This window comes from Gadus morhua, chromosome 13 (genome assembly GCF_902167405.1).
Source record: "Gadus morhua chromosome 13, gadMor3.0, whole genome shotgun sequence".
NCBI classification, from domain to species: Eukaryota; Metazoa; Chordata; class Actinopteri; order Gadiformes; family Gadidae; genus Gadus; species Gadus morhua.
The window spans coordinates 17,705,951-17,725,510 of NC_044060.1; the positions used below are offsets into that span (position 1 = coordinate 17,705,951).

Below are 19,560 nucleotides of genomic sequence, written 5' to 3' on the forward strand. Positions count from 1 at the left end.
TGTGGACGGAGTGCAGTCGGCCATTTTCTATAGCGAGACGTTTGTCTCTATAAATATTATGGGATTTATTTATAGGAGCATGTTTAATACATGCACGGCCCCTGAAATAATCGCTTCTTGAGTTGCATCCTCTGTGGCCACACACAATAGCAAAGTTCCCTGTTGACACATCAAGAAGACAAGACACCAAACACTTACTCATCAGATCCCTGCCAGTCAAAGTCACAGTCGGTACTTCGAAATAGATAGGGCTCTTATAAATACCATCCATTACACGTCACTATGTACTTCAGTTTAAACTTATTAGTGAGTTTGCTATTAATTATTATTGTCTATATTATGAAACAATACTGGTATTTAAGTCCTACATTTTCAATGTTTTCAATCAATAAAATAGACAAATTACTCATGTTCACTGATAAGTGCTCAACAAAAGACAGAATTTAAAAAACGCTCATTCATGGATGCTTGTGTGGAGCCCTCCCTCGCGGTGTGTGTAGTGCATAAATAACAGGGCTGTAAAAATAGCCGGCATGGGTTTAGCGCAATGATAAAAACGTAGCTTTCCTTTTGTGTCAATTGAGACACGCGGTCACCACCAATAGGCGTTGGAGGAGGTGGCATATGCTAATGAGAGACACTTTTCCACTGATCTTGACCTTGACGAACACAATAAATAGGGAGCACGCCTCACTTAGTTGTTTATTTCGTTGTGGGCGCCCCGAGGTCAGTTCTCAACTTTGGATTTGTGTTTTAGGTCGCGCTGTACGCATTGCGCGCGTGTTGGGTGACATGTCAGCTGTTTTTACGAGGTCCATTTTTTATTTGCAGTCGAACTCTGCCCACTGGTGCCATTTAATGCAATCTATTTCTCCCTGGAAACAGTGGATTTAAATCTCAAAAGTACTGTATACTATTTAGTGAGCCCCTCTAGGCTTTATTTCAATCATGCCTGCTGCTGAACTAAATGTTCCTTTTACTGGAGAAGCAGAAGAAGACATTAACACATTACGCAAAATGTGATCTAACGCAAATGTCTATTCTCTTACCAAAGGAGTTCCTGAAGCTAACTGTCCCATTGGAGACCACCATGTCTCGCTTTGACACCAACATGTTTGGGGAGGCTGGACCGTTTTTGCGTAAAACGGATTTGGAGTTGATGGCTGCGCAGGGCATAGCTTTTGACGGTAATCATTGAATATTCAAACTGCTCTGTGAACTTTACGGTGTGTGTTTGCATGTTTGTGTATATGGTTTGTGGATAATTTATTAGACTATTTGTTGTATTGCAATGAATCACTTTCATCTGATTCTTACAATTGTTCACAGAGTAGATCATCTCCGAACCAATCGTTTGAGTTGCCTGAAGTGTCATAATGTACTAACACGTCCAATGCGCCGTTAGGTAAGAAGCGCGCATGGATCCCGGATGAGAAGGAGGCCTACGTCGAGGCGGAGATCAAAGGACTGGACGGCAACAAGCTCATCGTCGAGACCAAGGACGGCAGGGTAAGAAGAACTTTCTCCCTCCCAAATTGATTATTTTTTCCTCGTTATTTGTTTAATTTAATTTAAGGTGTTCATAATTATTTGTTGAATTCAAAAAAATGTAAACGAATGATCATATCGTTTAAAACTCAATGACACACATCTTATTTTCTTTATTTGACTGGAGACGATATTAAAAAGCACAGTATCTGAAACTACGTTAAACCCGCTCCTCCAGACCCTGTCAGTGAGAGACGGGGACATCCAGCAGATGAACCCTCCTAAGTACGACATGATGGAGGACATGGCCATGCTGACCCACCTCAACGAGGCTTCGGTCCTCTTCAACCTGCGCCGCCGCTACGCCTCCTGGATGATCTACGTCAGTACCTCAGACTCCTGCTCCGCCCAACATGGATTAATGTCCACATTCATTCAAATTCACAATGCAGAATTAATCCTTAGATATTCGATTTGGTCACAATTGCTCTTCTCAAAATAATAGAAATAGAGAATATGAGGTCAAATATAGGTGATATTATGTGAGAATATAGCCTATATGAGATATTATAAGTAAAAAACATGAACACTTGCAACATAGTCTTACTAGCAATAGTCTAATAGTATATCTCAGTATATCTTTATTTTGAGGGGTTTTTTCGGATACTGTACTTACTTGGGCAACTCTTTGCTCATTTTTTAATGAAACAGTTGCAGGGTGTCTTAAGCTCGCTGCGCAGTGTTTCAAAGTGTGACTTGTGTTCCTCCAGACCTACTCGGGGCTCTTCTGCGTGACGGTGAACCCGTACAAGTGGCTGCCGGTCTACACGCCGCCGGTGGTGGCCGCCTACAAGGGCAAACGCCGCTCTGAGGTCCCGCCCCACATCTACTCTATCGCCGATAACGCCTACAACGACATGCTGCGCAGTGAGTGCACACAATTACACGCACACATTAGGGTTGAAATGCTTTTTAACATTTGAATTTTTGCACCCCTTGTAAATGTTTTCGGGGGCCTTTTGGATTTTTTCCCAGGCTAATTTTACCAAAAGAGGGGAAAACCCTTATTTATTCTATATCGCATGACCAATATTCAGTAACTCCAAATAGAACAAAAATCTGGACACAGATACAGAGTAAAAACCCTAACAGACATACACACACGCACGACACACAAACACACACACACACACACACACACACACAGACGATCACATACACACAAATAAAACCATGTGTTTAATTCTTTTTTCAGATCGGGAGAATCAATCCATGCTCATCACGTAAGTTCACAACGCAGTAACGACTCGACACATTCTGATGTCAGTTTTTTTTTTTAAAACATGAATCCGGTGTCTTCTCATTTTTTCTTTTACTTCTTCCTCTTTTTTGTCTTGTAACGAGAGACAGTGTAAAGCTCCGGTTTTACACTTGGCAACGTTATAACGTATCCACGCTTTTAATGTTATTTTTTTACACTGAACTATAGCGGAGAATCTGGTGCTGGCAAAACTGTCAACACGAAACGTGTCATTCAGTATTTTGCCAATGTGGCCGCGCTGGGCGATGGGCCGGCTAAGAAAGGAGTAAGGCCCTGGAGGCACTTCCTGTGTTACCCACCCCGCCCCAACCCCTTCCTCTGGCTGCTTTTTGCCAACGTTTTTTAAACGGTGTTCTCCCTCTCTTTGGTCCCAGGAACCCCCTGCGTGAATTCCCTTTGAATCTTTGCCCGTACCTTTTCATCATGGAATGACAAAATGGCGGATGATCGCTGCTCATTACCCCCGCATAGTCCTCATGGAGCTCCTCCATCCCAACGGTTGATTTATTCACCCTCCCTTCATCTTCTCCTTCATCGCTCTGCTGTTCTCGACCCTCCTTAACAATGACCTCCCAGAATTTTCCATCTTCACATTTTTGAGTTTTGATTTTTTCTTTGTTCCCCTCTATTTTTCTGCCTGATTTTTCCTGTCCCTTTTTACCTTTCATATATAATGAAATGTATGTACTTTTGGTATTTTTTTAATTTTTATACCAAAAAGGATCCGTTCATGGTATTAAATTAGGTGGTAAGCTAAGTTATAGCGCTGTTGGTGCTAAGCTAATTTAAATGTATTTTTATTGGAATTTTCACAATTATAATATATTATATATTATATACACAATGCAATTCGAACAGAAAATAATTGTTTCACTGTATTTTTCCTCTTAGCTGAGCAACGCCACCAAAGCAGGGGTGAGTTGAATATTCAGTGTGAATAAACCTTTAACGTCAACACTTTAGCCTACGACATGAACCATGTATTAGAGGGGATTCCTGCCACGTGTAATAACATGTGTGTGTTTGTTTGAACCCAGGGCACACTGGAGGACCAGATCATTGAGGCCAACCCAGCCATGGAGGCCTTCGGCAACGCCAAGACATTGCGCAACGACAACTCGTCCCGCTTTGTGAGCACACCTTCTGGATATTTATACATATAAGTACACATTTGTATAATCTTCCTTTAAATCTGAATAATGGGACTTTTGGTCAGTGAGGCAAACTAAGGTTTTCCCAACATTTGTAAAATTGCCCTGAAAACTTTCCAAAATGCAGCTGAAGCATAATAATAGCAGAGCAAATAACACCCTTCTTAAAATAAAGTGTCCTACTTTTATGCATGTATATAACATAATATAGCTTTACACATATGATCTGATCATTACAATTAATCTGTAATCTGCATTGCTTCACACAGGGCAAGTTTATCAGGATCCACTTCGGACAAACTGGCAAACTGGCCTCCTCTGACATCGACATATGTGAGTTAATATAATTTGTGTTTGAAATTGTAATTATACTTGAAGAAAATACATTCGTTTTTTCTTCATCACACGTTAATACTTTGTAATAACGTGTGAATAACAACGTTTTCACACGGTTTGTCCTGCTCTTCTCCACGCATCCTGACGCACACAATCCTCTTGTCTATCACACCACAGATCTTCTGGAAAAATCCAGAGTGATATTCCAGCAGCCGGGCGAGCGCAGCTTCCACATTTACTACCAGATCATGTCTCAAAGGAAACCTGAACTTCTCGGTGAGTTGGCCTGATTCCAACCGCCACGGACACCACGACATGCAGTCGCCTTGGAAACTAAAACTAGAACCGTTGTGGCGGTCCTGCACACAGACATGCTGCTGGTCTCGACCAACCCCTACGACTACCACTTCTGCTCCCAGGGAGTGACCACCGTAGAGAGCATGGACGATGGGCAGGAGCTGATGGGCACCGACGTAAGGCTCTACCTTCTTCCCTCGCTTTATTGTTAAAAGAAAGAGGAGATAACCAAAGGTGAGGCGGGTGGTTCAGCAGCAGAGCGCTGATCTCAGGTTCCGGCCTCCCTTCCTGTCACTCTCTCCCCTGCAGCACGCCATGGACATCCTGGGCTTCCTGCCCGAGGAGAAGTACGGCTGCTACAAGATAGTGGGCGCCATCATGCACTTTGGCAACATGAAGTTCAAACAGAAGCAGCGTGAGGAGCAGGCCGAAGCAGACGGCACTGAGAGTAAGCACCGTCGGCCGTGGATAGGATAGCTCAGTGGACAGGGTATGTGACTCTCGGCTGAAAGGAACTGGGTTCGATCCATTAACGTCCATTACTTAGCTGTAAGGATACCAGAGCAAGAGCCCCTAACCTTCTCTCTGCTCCATAATAACTTGGGCCGTAATCACAGAAAGCCGCTTGGCATAATGACAATTCAAAGATAGTATTGAGATTGTCAGTAACCCTTGGAAGTTAAAGTGAGCTGACCTACTCGTTTTGTTTCCCCCAGTTGCCGACAAGGCCTCCTACCTGATGGGCGTCAGCTCAGCGGATCTCCTTAAGGGGCTGCTGCACCCCAGGGTGAAGGTGGGCCACGAGTACGTGGTGAAAGGGCAGAACGTTGAACAGGTGGGGCGACAGAACAGAGCTGAATATACTTACAGCTCTCTCACCCGTCTTACCCTCTGTAGTGTTGTACTTATTATCCCAAAGACAATGGATTCTCTTTTTTTGGAGACACTGAAGGATACCCTCACACCTTATGATTACTAAATTAAATTAGAATTTAAACTGTTCATGTATTTGTGTTATAACCATTGCATAGTTTCAAATATTTAGTTTCAAAATATTTAGAGGGCTTGTGTGTCAGTGTTATCCAGAACAATGAGACACTAATTATATATCATACGGGCTGTCTGAAGTGATGACATTGTTTGAATAATTCCGTTGTCCATTCTGTTTTAACATGGAAAACAAATGAAACATGAGGTAAAGCAAAGATAAAAGGCCTCAATACAAACAATGCAGAAAACCCATGAACTATTCCCATTGACACATTCGCCGTGCAGATGAGGGATTTCAATTTGATGCAGACAAAGGAATCAGTGGGCATTTGCAGAGCTTCCGTCTCTCCACCCCGCGATAATCGCCCCGTGACAATGGCCTCGCTCCTTAAAACCCCAACAGCGTTACCTCCCTCACCTCTCCCACAAACACTCTTGTATGCGGTTACCAGGCAACAGAGGCCACCCATGTGAATAACGGCCATGTCCTTCGTGTGCACACACGTGTGTGTGTGTGTGTTTGTGTGTGTGTGTGTGTATGTGTGTGTGTGTGTGTGTGTGTGTGTGTGTGTGTGTGTGTGGGGGTGTGTGTGTGGGGGTGTGTGTGTGGGGGTGTTGTAGGTGAACTACTCCGTTGGCGCTCTGGCCAAAGCCACGTACGACCGAATGTTCAAATGGCTGGTGGGCCGCATCAACCGGACCCTCTACACCTCTCTGCCACGCCAGTACTTCATCGGAGTGCTGGACATCGCTGGCTTCGAGATCTTCGATGTAAGTCGCTTTTTACACTTAAATGTGTCTTTACAATTGACTTGATTTCTTAATAATGTACCGCATAGGAGAAAATGGAGGGTAGTTCTGGCACAAAAACACATCTTCAGCATTCTGTTTTTCGTATCCACAAGTCTTCTGTTGGCGCCCCGTTTTTCCTTTTTGTTTGGTGAATTTTAGTATTCTGACGAGACAACAGGCCTCGTTGGTGTCCTTGTTTTCAGTCCTGAACTCCTATTTCTTTCCCCTGTCACAGCTGAACAGCTTTGAGCAGCTGTGCATCAACTTCACCAATGAGAAACTGCAACAGTTTTTCAACCACCACATGTTCGTCCTGGAGCAGGAGGAGTACAAGCGAGAAGGCATCGAATGGACCTTCATCGACTTTGGCCTCGACCTGCAGGCTTGCATCGACCTAATCGAAAAAGTACTAAAATGCATCGTTACTCTCAGTCGACAGGCTTTACTACCTGGCCGCTTGGCTCGTCTGCGGTCACCAGTCATTCTTTCAAATATTACAATTTCTTGGGTTTATTTGTTGTGTTCAGCCACTGGGCATCATGTCCATCATGGAAGAGGAGTGCATGTTCCCCAAGGCCACCGAAAGCAGCTTCAAGGCCAAGATGTACGACAATCACATCGGCAAGTCGCCCAACTTCCAGAAGCCTCGGCTGGACAAGAAGCGCAAATACGAGTCCCACTTTGAGCTGATGCACTATGCCGGGCAGGTGAGTGTGGCCCCGCACACACGTCCACTTCATTCATAACAACCAAGACGGTTGTCATGGTGAGACTAACGGAGCTCCACGTGTGGCTACGCAGGTACCGTACAACATCATGGGCTGGCTGGAGAAAAACAAGGACCCTCTGAACGAGACGGTGGTCCTCTGCTTCCAGAAGTCCTCCAACAAGCTGCTGGCCAGTCTGTATGAGACCTTCATCGGCTCAGACTCAGGTACAGGGAAAGGGGCAACGCACACTCTGGGCTTTGCATCACAAAAATAGTAAGATGATTGTTTTAGTCCATGCACCTCACTTCATCTGTTGGATGTTCAGTTGCAGTGGATCCCAAGCCAGGAGTGAAAGAGAAGAGGAAGAAGGGGGCGTCTTTCCAGACGGTCTCCCAGCTTCACAAGGTAATACATACTAATATATTGAATCCTACTTTAATTACCACTACTGTATACCTATGACTAAGTACACCGATCATCAAGTATCTAACATAGTATGGGAAAAGTAGATCTATGAATGTGGATGGATGTATTATACTGTAAGGAGGATGGTAATTCCTACGGTCCCTACCAACCATCTCGGAGGGAGGCAGTTAAGACTTGCAGTGATGTTTAGGGCATTGATCACATGAACATCACTTTAAGTCTGTGCTGGCTCCCCTCTCCATCTACACCATGGCAACCGTGTGAGGTAAACACAGTGTCTGGAAAACTGCATCACATCTCATGTTAAGAGAGAGTGATAGGACAAGGTTATGTCGGTGTGTTACAATGTTGGTGAGTCATAGTCAGGTGACGGGTGGATGAATGATCTGTTCATTTCTCATTGGTGTCGTTGCGTTGTCGGTCCACAGGAGAACCTGAACAAGCTGATGACCAACCTCCGCAGCACCCAGCCCCACTTTGTGCGTTGCATAATCCCCAACGAGTCCAAGACTCCAGGTACGACTCCCATCACTACTGCAGGTTTCAGTTCACAGCAGGCTATGGGGGTTGCGGTACTGCACCTTTTGAACTAGTTGACAAAGTTATCGGCAGTAACCAGTCAGAACCACCAGGACCTATTCGAATACACCCGCCAACCAATGAACCAATTAGAACAGAAAGCCAAAGAACTGTGTTCACAGTAAACCTAGCTGGCGTAGGGCTGATGTGAGAGACCCTGTTCCTGCAGGGATCATGGACTCCTTCCTGGTCCTGCACCAGTTGCGCTGCAACGGCGTCCTGGAGGGCATCAGGATCTGCAGGAAGGGCTTCCCCAACCGCATCATCTACGCTGACTTCAAACAACGGTGAGACGGGCCCCCCAGCTCCCCCACGTCCTCTGGTCTGAACCGACCAGCACCTCCTCATGTTGTGTGAACGCAGTGACGCCTTCAGTCGCGTCATGTAAAGGACGTTCTCCGTTCGCGCAACAGATACCGCATCCTGAACCCACACGCCATCCCAGATGACACGTTTGTGGACAGCAGGAAAGCCTCTGAGAAGCTCCTGGCCAGCCTGGATGTGGACCACAACCAGTATAGATTTGGCCACACCAAGGTATGTAGCCTCGACGTTCGTTTGATACAGTGGGTGGCATCGTTATTCAGCTCCACTGGGTGGTATTATGGCAGGTACCTGCTCGATAACGGTTTGAAGTGGATCCGGGCTAATTAAAGAGGCCTATTGACTGGTGAATGAGGAAGACCTTGTTTTAAACGCCAAACTTCATTTTTAACTCTCCCACATGACCTTGACCCTCGGGCTTACTTCATCGCCACATTGGTTAAAGGTTAAGTTGGTCGATTTTTGAGCCTAAATATAAACAGATTCCTGCATACCTGCAATACCCGAGCTGTAAATAAAAGTGACCTCTGAGCCATGTGATGGCTAAAGGCAACATTTTCACATGCGTACTTCACTTAGTATAACGTGGTATAATTAGAGGGAACAGGGTGTGTTCCAATGAGTCTTGAAGGGAGTCCAAAGTGTATTTGTAGCTTTTGATATTATTTTACAGTCCAAAACAACAATGTCAAGCCTCTCTTTCTCGCTGAGTAAGGGGTCACCCGCCGTTGAAAATGTTAACCAATAAATAGATAGGCTCAATCAGGCACTTTGAACACTGTCTGGATATAATCATGTGCCGAGAGGACCCATGTCAAAAAAGTCATTCAAAGCTTTATCTGATTGCTATACTGCTTATTCCATCCAGCAGAGGCCTTTATCCTAAGCACCTTACAGTGAATTCTATTAAATCAATAAATAATATATTAAATTCAGGTAAAGGATCAGGTCAAGAGTCCCCATCCTGCTGAAGACCTGTGCTTTAGAGTTTAACCGCGGACAATGGATCATGTGAACCCACAACCGTATCATGGTCTGAAACCCTGTCCGTTCACTGATCTGGGCCGTCCCTCCCGTGTCCCCCTCCAGGTGTTCTTCAAGGCCGGGCTGCTGGGCGTCCTGGAGGAGCTGAGGGACGAGCGTCTGGCCAAGGTCCTCACCCTGCTGCAGGCCGCCAGCCGCCGCAGGGTCATGATGACGGAGCTGCTGAGGATGATGGAGAAGAGGTGAGGGAACACACTCTTATTAAGACGGGCGTCTAAAATGGTGGATCGGGGCTTTGAACACTGAGCCTCCGGTGTTCTGTTCCCCGCTGCGGTCGCCCCCCTGTGGGACTCACACACACGCGCTGCGGATCAAAGCGTCCATCAGACCGCATCTGATACATTGTACGACACCGAAGCGCCCCGGTTGTAAACCCGACGGCGGGGGGGGGGGGGGGTGGCCTGCTCGGTAATCCCCTGCCGCATGGGATCGGCATTGATCCCATACGGCTCGGGGGGGGGGGGGGAAGGAGCAGAAACACGCCAGCAATGCAAATGAACTGCCCCCCCCCCCCCCCACGCTGGTGGCTGTCTCGCGACAGGTTCAATAGCAACACGATCGGCCGCCCGTCACACAACACACACCTTCCCGCCCCCGCTCCCCCGGCAGCGGAATGCGCGGCATGCGAGGGGCCGTGTTGTCGGAGTGTGTGTGGCGTGCGCTCTGCCTTTTATGGTTCCGCCGTGGCCTGCGTGTGGCCCCTTTGGTCGTAAGGCCGGCGGTGCCTTGTCCCCCCCCCTCCTCACCCTCACCCTCACCTCTCTCCCATCACTCGCCCACCGGGCACAAACAATGCCGGCCGTGTCCTCAGAGCCAGGTGCCGACATGTGTCAGGAGGCGGCAGCTGCCGGCGGCCTAAAAATATGCGGCGGCGGCGATCGCCCTGGCCCCTTTGTCCTGGCGCCTGCGCCTCCGAGGGAGCGCATTGGTGGGATGCGTGGCGCGCAACAAAGGATTAGACCCCGGGGCGGCCTGACAGGTGGCGCTCGGGTCCCAAATAAACACTGAGGCGCTCACCTTTGGAGAGGCCCCGTCGACCCCTGGTCATGTCAGAAACGCCATGCGATTCTGACCTGACCCCCCCCCCCCCCCCCCCCACACCCAACACACCCCCCACCCCGTGTCCCAACCCAGATTTAGACTCCCCCGGACCGCCTCTACGCCATGCGGGTTGCTCCGTCCCCTTCGTGTACTTGTACATGCACACACACTGGTAGCGCTGGCGTGGCTGATCCACTGTGGTTTCCATACACCAATAGGTCCCACCGGTAGCCCGACGATGAGACCTTATGATGAACTATGAGCCTGGCAGCACTGGGTGTGTCATATAAGATCTCCAAAGAGGCATATTTGGTGGCATGGATATAGGGACAAGATCAGGCTGACGTCCAAAGGAACACATGAGCACATGTTTGAGGGCATCTGAACCCCCAGGAGATAAGGTCAGGTTGTTAAGCTCCTCGATACTTTTTGTTGTTTTAGCAATACCCTATTGCACATCAGCCTCAATGGTTAAGTGAATCTTAGGTGAGGGCGTTTTTTGTAAAGCACTGTAAGCACTCACAGTGGTAAGAAATCAGGATCAAATCGAATGCGTACAACATAAAGTAAATCTCCAGTATATAAACCCCGTTGTAAAGACATGCATTCCAAATGAATACAGCGCCGATTGTAAAGGCTTTCTCTGCTCTGATGATCCATCCTCCTCCTCCTCCTCCTCCTCTTCCTCCAGGGATGCCCTGGGGATAATCCAGTGGAACATCCGATCGTTCAACGCGGTGAAGAACTGGCCCTGGATGAAGCTCTTCTTCAAGATCAAGCCCCTGCTGAGGAGTGCCGCCAGCGAGAAGGAGCTGGCCGCCCTGAAGGGGGAGATGAGTCGGCTCAGAGAGGCCCTGGACCAATCAGAGGTCAGGCGGAGAGACGTGGAGGAGAGGCAGGTCAGCCTGACCCAGGACAAGAACGACCTGTCTCTGCAGCTGCAGGCGGTAAGAGGAGCTCTCTCAGGCATTTAGACACCTCTTCACCTCCGGAGCCCCAAGGTGGCCCCGTAGAGTAACAATCCAATAGATTGATGACATGGGGTCGGCTTGCAAGCCTTCTTTTGGCCCCTGCTGCCTCGCAAAGCAAAACCCTCAACAACTCTTACTTGCACTAAACATCCAACATTTATACTACTCGTATTGATTTCATGGATGTATTGTACCCTATCAAATGCTGTTTAATGTTTTTCCATCCCATATTTGTGTATTTATCACCGTCCAGTTCTTTCAGCTTTGACTATTTAACATCAGGGATTCATAAAGTTCATTTATTATTGTAACATCTTTAACCCAGTCAATCCAAAACATCAAGCCACCAATCAAAAGCAGTTCTCATGAGTTCCCCCCCTCCTCTGATTGGTCCAGGAGCAGGACAACCTGGCGGACGCGGAGGACCGCTGCGACCTGCTGATCAAGACCAAGACCCAGCTGGAGGCGCGGCTGGAGGAGCTGCTGGAGCGGCTGGAGGAGGAGGAGGAGTCGGGCGCCAGCGTGCTGGCCAAGAAGAGGCAGCTGGAGGACGAGGGCGCCGAGCTGAAGAAGGACCTGGATGACCTGGAGCTCACCCTGGCTAAGGTGGAGCGGGAGAAGCACGCCACGGAGAACAAGGTGAGGGGCTTCATTGGTCACAGGCAGGAGGGTCACAGCAGGCCCAAAGGTTCTGGGTTTGTACCCCGATGTCTGCGGTATCACCCTTTGTAGGCATCCCTTGAGCGAGATAACCTAGCGCCTACCTGCTCCTTAATAACCTGGACTAAAGTCACATCGGATCAAGGAGTCTGCTGAATGACAAAACAGTACACAGGACTGAACAGTGATAGTGATCACACTGAACCAACTAGCTTCTGCGGTCTCCTAACCCTCTCACTGCGTGTTCCCCAGGTGAAGAACCTCACGGAGGAGATGGCTGTCCTGGACGAGACCATCGTGAGGCTGACCAGGGAGAAGAAGGCCCTGCAGGAGGCCCAGCAGCAGACCCTGGATGACCTGCAGGCCGAGGAGGACAAGGTCAACTCCCTGACCAAGACCAAGGCCAAGCTGGAGCAGCTGGTGGAAGACGTGAGTCGACTGACCTCAAGTCCACACTCCGGTCACCTCCAACGGGTTTCCATTGCACAGCAATGGAAACTCGTTGCTGTGCAAAGCCCAGATTCAAATGATAATATGAGCCGTCGTTCGACGATTCAAAAGTGGAAGGAGAAGATATAAAATACAAGTTCATAAATAAGTAATACACTTTTCCATGGCATCCATCGCGCAGAATGCTGATGCTGTAATACGTTTTGATGACGGTGAGGTTTCTTTCATTGGTAACTTTGTTACCCTCATATCTGATGCATCGGTTGGATGTCTCGACAATACAGCTGGAGGGCTCCCTGGAACAGGAGAAGAAGTCTCGCATGGAACTGGAGCGCTTTAAACGCAAACTGGAGGGAGACCTGAAGCTGTCCCTGGAGTCCGTCATGGACCTGGAGAACGACAGGCAGCAGCTCCAAGAGCGGCTGAAGAAGTAAGAGTACTCTGCATGAAGAAGAAGATCACAGGAGACAGAAGGGTGGCTTTGGAAAGCACTTCTAAAATACACTGCTGCTTCACCGAAGGGTACTCCCCTCTTCTTTCTGTGTGCATTAGAAACGACTTTGAGATGAATGGGATGAGCAAAAAGCTTGAGGATGAGCTGGCCTCGATCATCCAGCTCCAAAAGAAGATCAAAGAGCAACAGGTACGACAGAGATTGACTTCAGTTTGCCCTGTGAACCCTTCCACATCCACTCACTCACTCATTCACTCATTACCGTATTGCAGTTACACTTCTGACCGACGTTGAGTCCCAGCCCTTATCTCCATCCCCACCCCTCAACACCCCCATCAGTGCCTCTCATCTACGTTCTCCACCTCCGTCCCCGCCCGCAGGCTCGGGGGGAGGTGCTGGAGGAGGAGCTGGAGGAGGAGCGGGCGTGCCGGGCCAAGGTGGAGAAGCTGCGCGCGGACCTGGCGCGGGAGCTGGAGGAGCTCAGCGAGCGCCTGGAGGAGGCGGGCGGCGCCACCTCGGCGCAGGTGGAGGTGAACAAGAGGCGCGAGGCCGACTTCCAGAGGCTGCGGCGGGACCTGGAGGAGGCGCTGCTGCACCACGAGGCCACGGCGGCCGCGCTGCGCAAGAAGCACGCGGATGGCACGGCGGAGCTGGCGGAGCAGGTGGACAGCCTGCAGCGCGTCAGGCAGAGGCTGGAGAAGGAGAGGGCCGAGGCCAAGATGGAGGCAGACGACCTCCACGCCACCGTGGAGCACCTGTCCAAGGGCAAGGTAGAGAGAGAGAGAGAGAGAGAGAGAGAGAGAGAGAGAGAGAGAGAGAGAGAGAGAGAGAGAGAAAGAGGGAGAGAGAGAGAGAGAGAGAGAGAGAGAGAGAGAGAGAGAGAGAGAGAGAGAGAGAGAGAGAGAGAGAGGGAGAGAGAGGGAGAGAGGGAGAGAGAGAGAGAGAGAGAGAGAGAGAGCGAGAGAGAGAGAGAGAGAGAGAGAGAGGGAGAGAGGGAGAGATGGAGAGATGGAGAGAAGGAGAGAGGCATGAATAGAAAATATTTCCCTTGCAGTTATAAAAGTATATATGTATAAAAGTTATTCGGTCGTTTGTTCACACAAGCAGCAAAAGATTGCTGATGGTATGAGGGATAATAGAAGGGATAATCATATCACAACACACCCATTCAAGCAAGGGTTATACTTCCATTATATTTTTCAGTCCATACACACTCGCTCACTCCCCTCCCCAGATCACCTCAGAGAAGACATGCCGTCAGTTTGAGGACCAGATGAATGAAGCCAAGGCCAAAGCAGACGAGCTGCAGAGACAGCTCAACAACTCCACCAGCCAGAGGGCCAGAGCTCAAGCAGAGAGTGGTAAGGGACTGTGCAGTAGCTGCACAGCTGCTGTGTCTATGTTAAGGCAGGTTGATGCTCGATGCTTCTATGAAATAATTGCTAGCCCCAACCTGGCTTGGATGCACTCAAAATTATAAACAAACTGAAACACAATCAGTTTGCTTTTGCTTATGAGTTATGTATGTCATAACTGTGCACATGCACAACAATAGCAATTTCAAATTATATGAAAGCTGAGGCTCCACTTATTCCAACAGTCCATACCATATCCCTCTGTGAGTAAAACTTGTTGTTGTTCGTAGTTGTTGACCATCAATGTATAGTAGCTAGAGAGGATTTCAGAGGAATAGGTAAGTTGTCTTCAATCAGAACTCATGTTCCTCATTGCCATCTGGTGCCCATATGATGCAATTGCAAATGTTTGGCTTGGTTTCATTCAATTATCTTCACCCTGGCCTTTCAAAATTGTACAATGACCTCTCAGGATTTCTACCTGTTTGAGTCTCATAAAGTTAGTATTTTCATTTGCATCTATTTCCCCTAAAACCTCTCTATCTTTGCTCTTCTTCACTTTATTGCCATCAAATATCGATGCCAGCTACTCATCAGATCATGTGCTATGGTCCTATAGGGCTAGAGGGCTACCAACCGATAATGCACTAGGTGGAATTAAATCCAATACATGGCATAGATTTCAGGCGTAAATTAAATCTTCCACTAATATACTGTGTCTTGCCCTTGCAGTACCATAGCATACTCTTAATCAAATAGCAGTAGTGTGTATTTAGTTTCAGACCGTCCCTCCTTGACACATGTGTTTTCACTGTGTTTAGGTGAGCTTGGCAGGAAGCTGGAGGATCAGGAGTCTGTGGTCACTCAGCTACAGCGCACCAAGAACTCCTTCAGCCAGAACTCAGAGGAGCTCAAGAAGCAGCTTGAGGAGGAGTACAAGGTGAGCTTCAACCAGACCCACTCTGACCCCTCTCTGAGAAGCCCTCACCGGGAATGTGTTTGCTTCTATTTTCTGCATTAACAACCGTTCGCTGCTGTCCTTATTGATCTCCCTTTAGGCTAAGAACGCACTGTCCCACGCGCTCCAGTCCTCCATACACGACTGCGAACTCCTCCGGGAGCAGTATGAGGAGGAGCAGGAGGCCAAGGCGGAGCTCCAGAGGGCGCTGTCCAAGAGCAACGGCGAGGTGGCCCAGTGGAGAACCAAGTACGAAACCGACGCCATCCAGAGGACCGAGGAACTGGAGGAGGCCAAGTGAGTCTGCACCACGTTGGTCTACCCTTTGGCCCTAATGGGGGCAAACAGTGTGGGAGAGTGGACGATGACGTGGTTCTGTTCTGCTTCTCCGTCAGGAAAAAGCTTGTGGTGCGCCTCCAGGAGGCTGAGGAGATGGCGGAGGTGTCCAACGCCAAGTCCTCCTCTCTGGAGAAGACCAAGCACCGGCTGCAGTCTGAGATCGAGGACCTCGCCATTGATGTGGAACGAGCCAATGCTGCAGCCGTTGCCCTGGACAAGAAGCAGCGTAACTTTGACAAGGTGGCTGACTTTCTCTCGAGTATTACATATTTTGGGTGAAACATATATTTCCTCTTACTCGTACAACGCTTTTAAATTTATAACAAAAGCTTACTTGTGTCACGTCTTCCAGGTGCTGTCGGAGTGGAAGCAAAAGTATGAGGAGTGCCAAGCTGACCTGGAGGGTGCCCAGAAAGAGTCCCGCGGTCTGAGCACGGACCTTTTCAAGCTCAAGAACTCCTACGAAGAAGCCCTGGATCACCTGGAGACCATGAAGCGGGAGAACAAGAACATCCAGGGTACCTGGATAGCTCCAATTTCTTGCCTACCCTGCCTGTCATCAGTAGCACATGCTGTATAATAGCACTTGAAATTAAAGGCTATAGCCTTCACATTATTTTGATCTCAATCAACAGCCCATAAGTAAAGTATTGATTCTTGATCTCCAATCTCCATAATAGCCCAAACTCTTTTGTTTAACAATAACAATCAATGTCCCGATGCTACAAATATTTCCAGCTGTTAACAAACCACTGTTTTTTATCTCATCCCATAGAGGAAATAACTGACCTGTCAGATCAAATCTGCCAAGGAGGGAAAACCATCCACGAGTTGGAGAAGATTAAGAAGGAGCTGGACATCGAGAAATCAGAGGTCCAGGCTGCGTTGGAGGAGGCTGAAGTAAGCCTCTGATTAGATCCTCACGGTGTTCTTCCCTTCTGGTTCAACATTGGTCAGTAGTTTGCTAGTTTTAAGTTGAGCACAGAGGAGGCTTATCAGGCTGTGTCTCTGGAAGGGCACCCTGGAGCACGAGGAGAGCAGGACCCTGCGCATCCAGCAGGAGCTCAACCAGCTGAAGGCCGATATCGACCGCAAGCTGGCCGAGAAGGACGAGGAACTCGACAACCTTCGGTGAGGTTACACGACCAGTTCCTCATCACACACCCATTCAAGATTCTCCTAGACACCATTTTGCAACTTTTCCTTTTATGTTTCACTATCCAATTATCAGTTTTGTATTCGTCCATCACCTTATGCCTCCGTTTCCCCACCATCCAGTCGAAACCACCAGAGGTCTCTGGAGACCATTCAGGCCAGCCTGGAGGCTGAAACGAGGTCTCGCAACGAGGCGCTGCGCCTGAAGAAGAAGATGGAGGGAGACCTGAACGAGATGGAGCTGCAGCTCACCCAGGCCAACAGGCATGCAGCTGAATCCCAGAAACTGCTGAGGAACCTGCAGGTCCAGATAAAGGTGAGGTTATTCGGAGGCCAAACTAGATACCTGGATGGATCAGAACCTGGGTGTAGTTACGTCAAGGTTATGATCTGTAATGATCCCTCAGTGTACGGTATTTTGAGAAGGGAGGAAGTATCACCAGTCCATATCTTGAACCTGGCGCATACACGGTTGAAACACAAGCATTAATCACACGTCTGCGATGCGTTCTCCAGGACGTCCAACTTGAGCTGGATGAAACCCTCCACCAGAACGAGGAGCTGAAGGAGCAGACGGCCGTGACGGAGCGACGCAACGGCCTGCTGTTGGCCGAGGTGGAGGAGCTGCGGGCCCTGCTGGAGCAGAGCGAACGTGCCCGCAAGCTCGCCGAGCAGGAGCTCCATGACTGCAGCGAGAGGGTCAACCTCCTGCACGCCCAGGTACGTCAGGGACGATGTGGAGAGAGAGAGGGGGGGGGAGACAGGGTCACAGAGGCTCACAGTAAGAGTTTAGTAGAGACTGAGGAAGGTACAAACAGCTGGTCTGTCTTGTTTCCACCAGAACACCGGGCTGATCAGCCAGAAGAAGAGGCTGGAGAGCGATCTGACCCTGCTGTCTGGGGAGGTGGACGACGCCGTGCAAGAGTGCCAGAACACGGAGGAGAAGGCCAAGAAGGCCATCGCTGATGTAAGCAGCACCCTACGAAGCAAAGCAAAATCAACATCGGGCTGATGGCATGATTTGCCACTGTTATTACTTGAGTAAATCTTCCCCTTGCATGTTAACATATTGAACCGGTTCATCTTTCAGGCGGCGATGATGGCGGAAGAACTGAAAAAGGAGCAGGACACAAGCTCTCACCTGGAGAGGATGAAGAAGAACCTGGAGCAGACCATCAAGGACCTTCAGATGCGTCTGGACGAGGCGGAGCAGATCGCCCTCAAGGGGGGCAAGAAGCAGATCCAGAAGCTAGAGAAAAGGGTAAGGGCTTTGTTCACCACTATGACTTTGACCTCTATTTGCTCTGCTGATAAAGCTGATTGATCATGTATTGCCTGATTCTTATAGGTCAAGGAGGTTGAGGCGGAAGTGGAATCTGAGCAAAAAAAGAGCACTGACTTACAGAAGGAAGTCCGCAAGTCTGAGAGGAGAATCAAAGAGCTCAGCTACCAGGTAAACTACAAAGTTACTTCACTGCAGCCAGGAATCTAACATAGGATAACATACTGTTTAAATGATCTGCGGACAAGAATCCATGTGTGATGATGTTTTTCCCTCTGCTGTGGATCCAGACCGAGGAGGACAAGAAGAACCTGGTTCGTCTGCAGGACCTCATAGACAAGCTGCAGGGCAAAGTGAAGAGCTATAAAAGGCAGACTGAGGAAGCGGTAAATCCACCTCAAGATAATATACTGCTATTACACAACAATTTCCTTGATCACTTTTATGAATGAGCTGTACACTACCCAAGATATATACAAGACAGGTAGGGTATTGAAGTTGGTTTACAGTGTCCCTGATCAAACTCTAGTCTCTTGTCTTGTGAATGAATAAATAGTGAAAGGAATGTTGGAATAATAGTAGTCAAGGTCATCAGTAGAAACAATGGTTGCTAGGGAGTTACAAAATGAAGGCACTACTGGAGGTGTTCAAAATTATAGCCATTTTTCAAGCCCCTCCAAACGGTGAATGGACTGCATTGATATAGCACTTTACTATCCTGTGGCCCCTCAAAGCGCTTCACAATTCACAGACACGTTGCTCCACTGTGGGAACAGCTACCCTCCTGGACTTCATCTTATTCACTGTTGTTTCTCTCTCTGACCCCCCCCCCCCCCCCCCTCCCAACATGAAGGAGGCACAGGCCAACGCCAACCTCGTCAAGTCCAGGAAGCTCCAGCACGACCTGGGCGACGCGGAGGAGCGGGCCGCCGCGGCCGAGGCGCAGGTCAACACGCTGCGCGTGCGCACCCGGGACCAGGCAGCGAGCAAGGTCGGCACGCCATCACCGCCCTGGAACGCATGTGATGCTGCGTCACCCTGCAGGACTGCATGACCTTTGGTGGAATTATGGGTTAAAATTAGCCCCATGGGTTCCAGGACTAGAATACCCCGATAAATTTAGCACGGGCCAGATGTAATCCCCGAGTTAAAACGAGTTCCACGCGGCGAGGCTTGTCGTGTGATGTCAGGGGCGTGGCTGCGGGCGCCTAAGCCCCAGTATGTGGTTGCTAATAAACAGCTCCGCCTCATGTGTTGCAGCACGCCGAGTGATGTGCCGAGGATGACCGCAGTCGCCAAACATATCGCCGGGACCCGGCCGGAGGCAACAGCTGTGAAGATGAATCCAAATAAATGACTTCAGATCCTTTAAACACGCCCAACTGTTTGATTTTTTTTTTTTTTAACATCTCTTTTAGTGTCCCTTCTTATTTTTTT

At 48.8% G+C, this 19,560-nt stretch overlaps 1 protein-coding gene across 2 annotated transcripts; it reads left to right on the forward strand.

The window, feature by feature from the left end:
* The first annotated feature begins 659 nt into the window (after positions 1 to 659).
* On the forward strand, positions 660 to 19,500 carry myh7ba (myosin, heavy chain 7B, cardiac muscle, beta a). Of its 2 annotated transcripts, XM_030374243.1 has the most exons (44): positions 660 to 726; positions 1,055 to 1,187; positions 1,406 to 1,509; positions 1,727 to 1,870; positions 2,259 to 2,415; positions 2,744 to 2,771; positions 2,978 to 3,074; positions 3,701 to 3,724; positions 3,847 to 3,939; positions 4,230 to 4,293; positions 4,474 to 4,572; positions 4,666 to 4,769; positions 4,903 to 5,041; positions 5,310 to 5,428; positions 6,205 to 6,354; positions 6,611 to 6,781; positions 6,903 to 7,082; positions 7,177 to 7,309; positions 7,411 to 7,490; positions 7,940 to 8,027; positions 8,260 to 8,377; positions 8,504 to 8,627; positions 9,504 to 9,640; positions 11,191 to 11,446; positions 11,867 to 12,109; positions 12,383 to 12,559; positions 12,865 to 13,010; positions 13,133 to 13,223; positions 13,415 to 13,804; positions 14,269 to 14,395; positions 15,211 to 15,329; positions 15,448 to 15,644; positions 15,743 to 15,926; positions 16,039 to 16,204; positions 16,462 to 16,586; positions 16,702 to 16,817; positions 16,965 to 17,157; positions 17,358 to 17,561; positions 17,683 to 17,808; positions 17,932 to 18,102; positions 18,190 to 18,294; positions 18,414 to 18,509; positions 18,977 to 19,114; positions 19,384 to 19,500. In XM_030374243.1, exons 2-44 carry the CDS (start codon positions 1,091 to 1,093, stop codon positions 19,393 to 19,395), a joined length of 5,832 nt encoding a protein of 1,943 aa, XP_030230103.1. In that variant the 5' UTR covers positions 660 to 726; positions 1,055 to 1,090; the 3' UTR covers positions 19,396 to 19,500. The 2 variants fall into 2 exon arrangements, with proteins under 2 accessions (XP_030230103.1, XP_030230104.1); XM_030374244.1 differs by lacking the exons at positions 660 to 726; positions 1,055 to 1,187; positions 1,406 to 1,509; positions 1,727 to 1,870; positions 2,978 to 3,074 and having other exon boundaries at positions 2,342 to 2,415.
* The last annotated feature ends 60 nt before the right edge of the window (positions 19,501 to 19,560 follow it).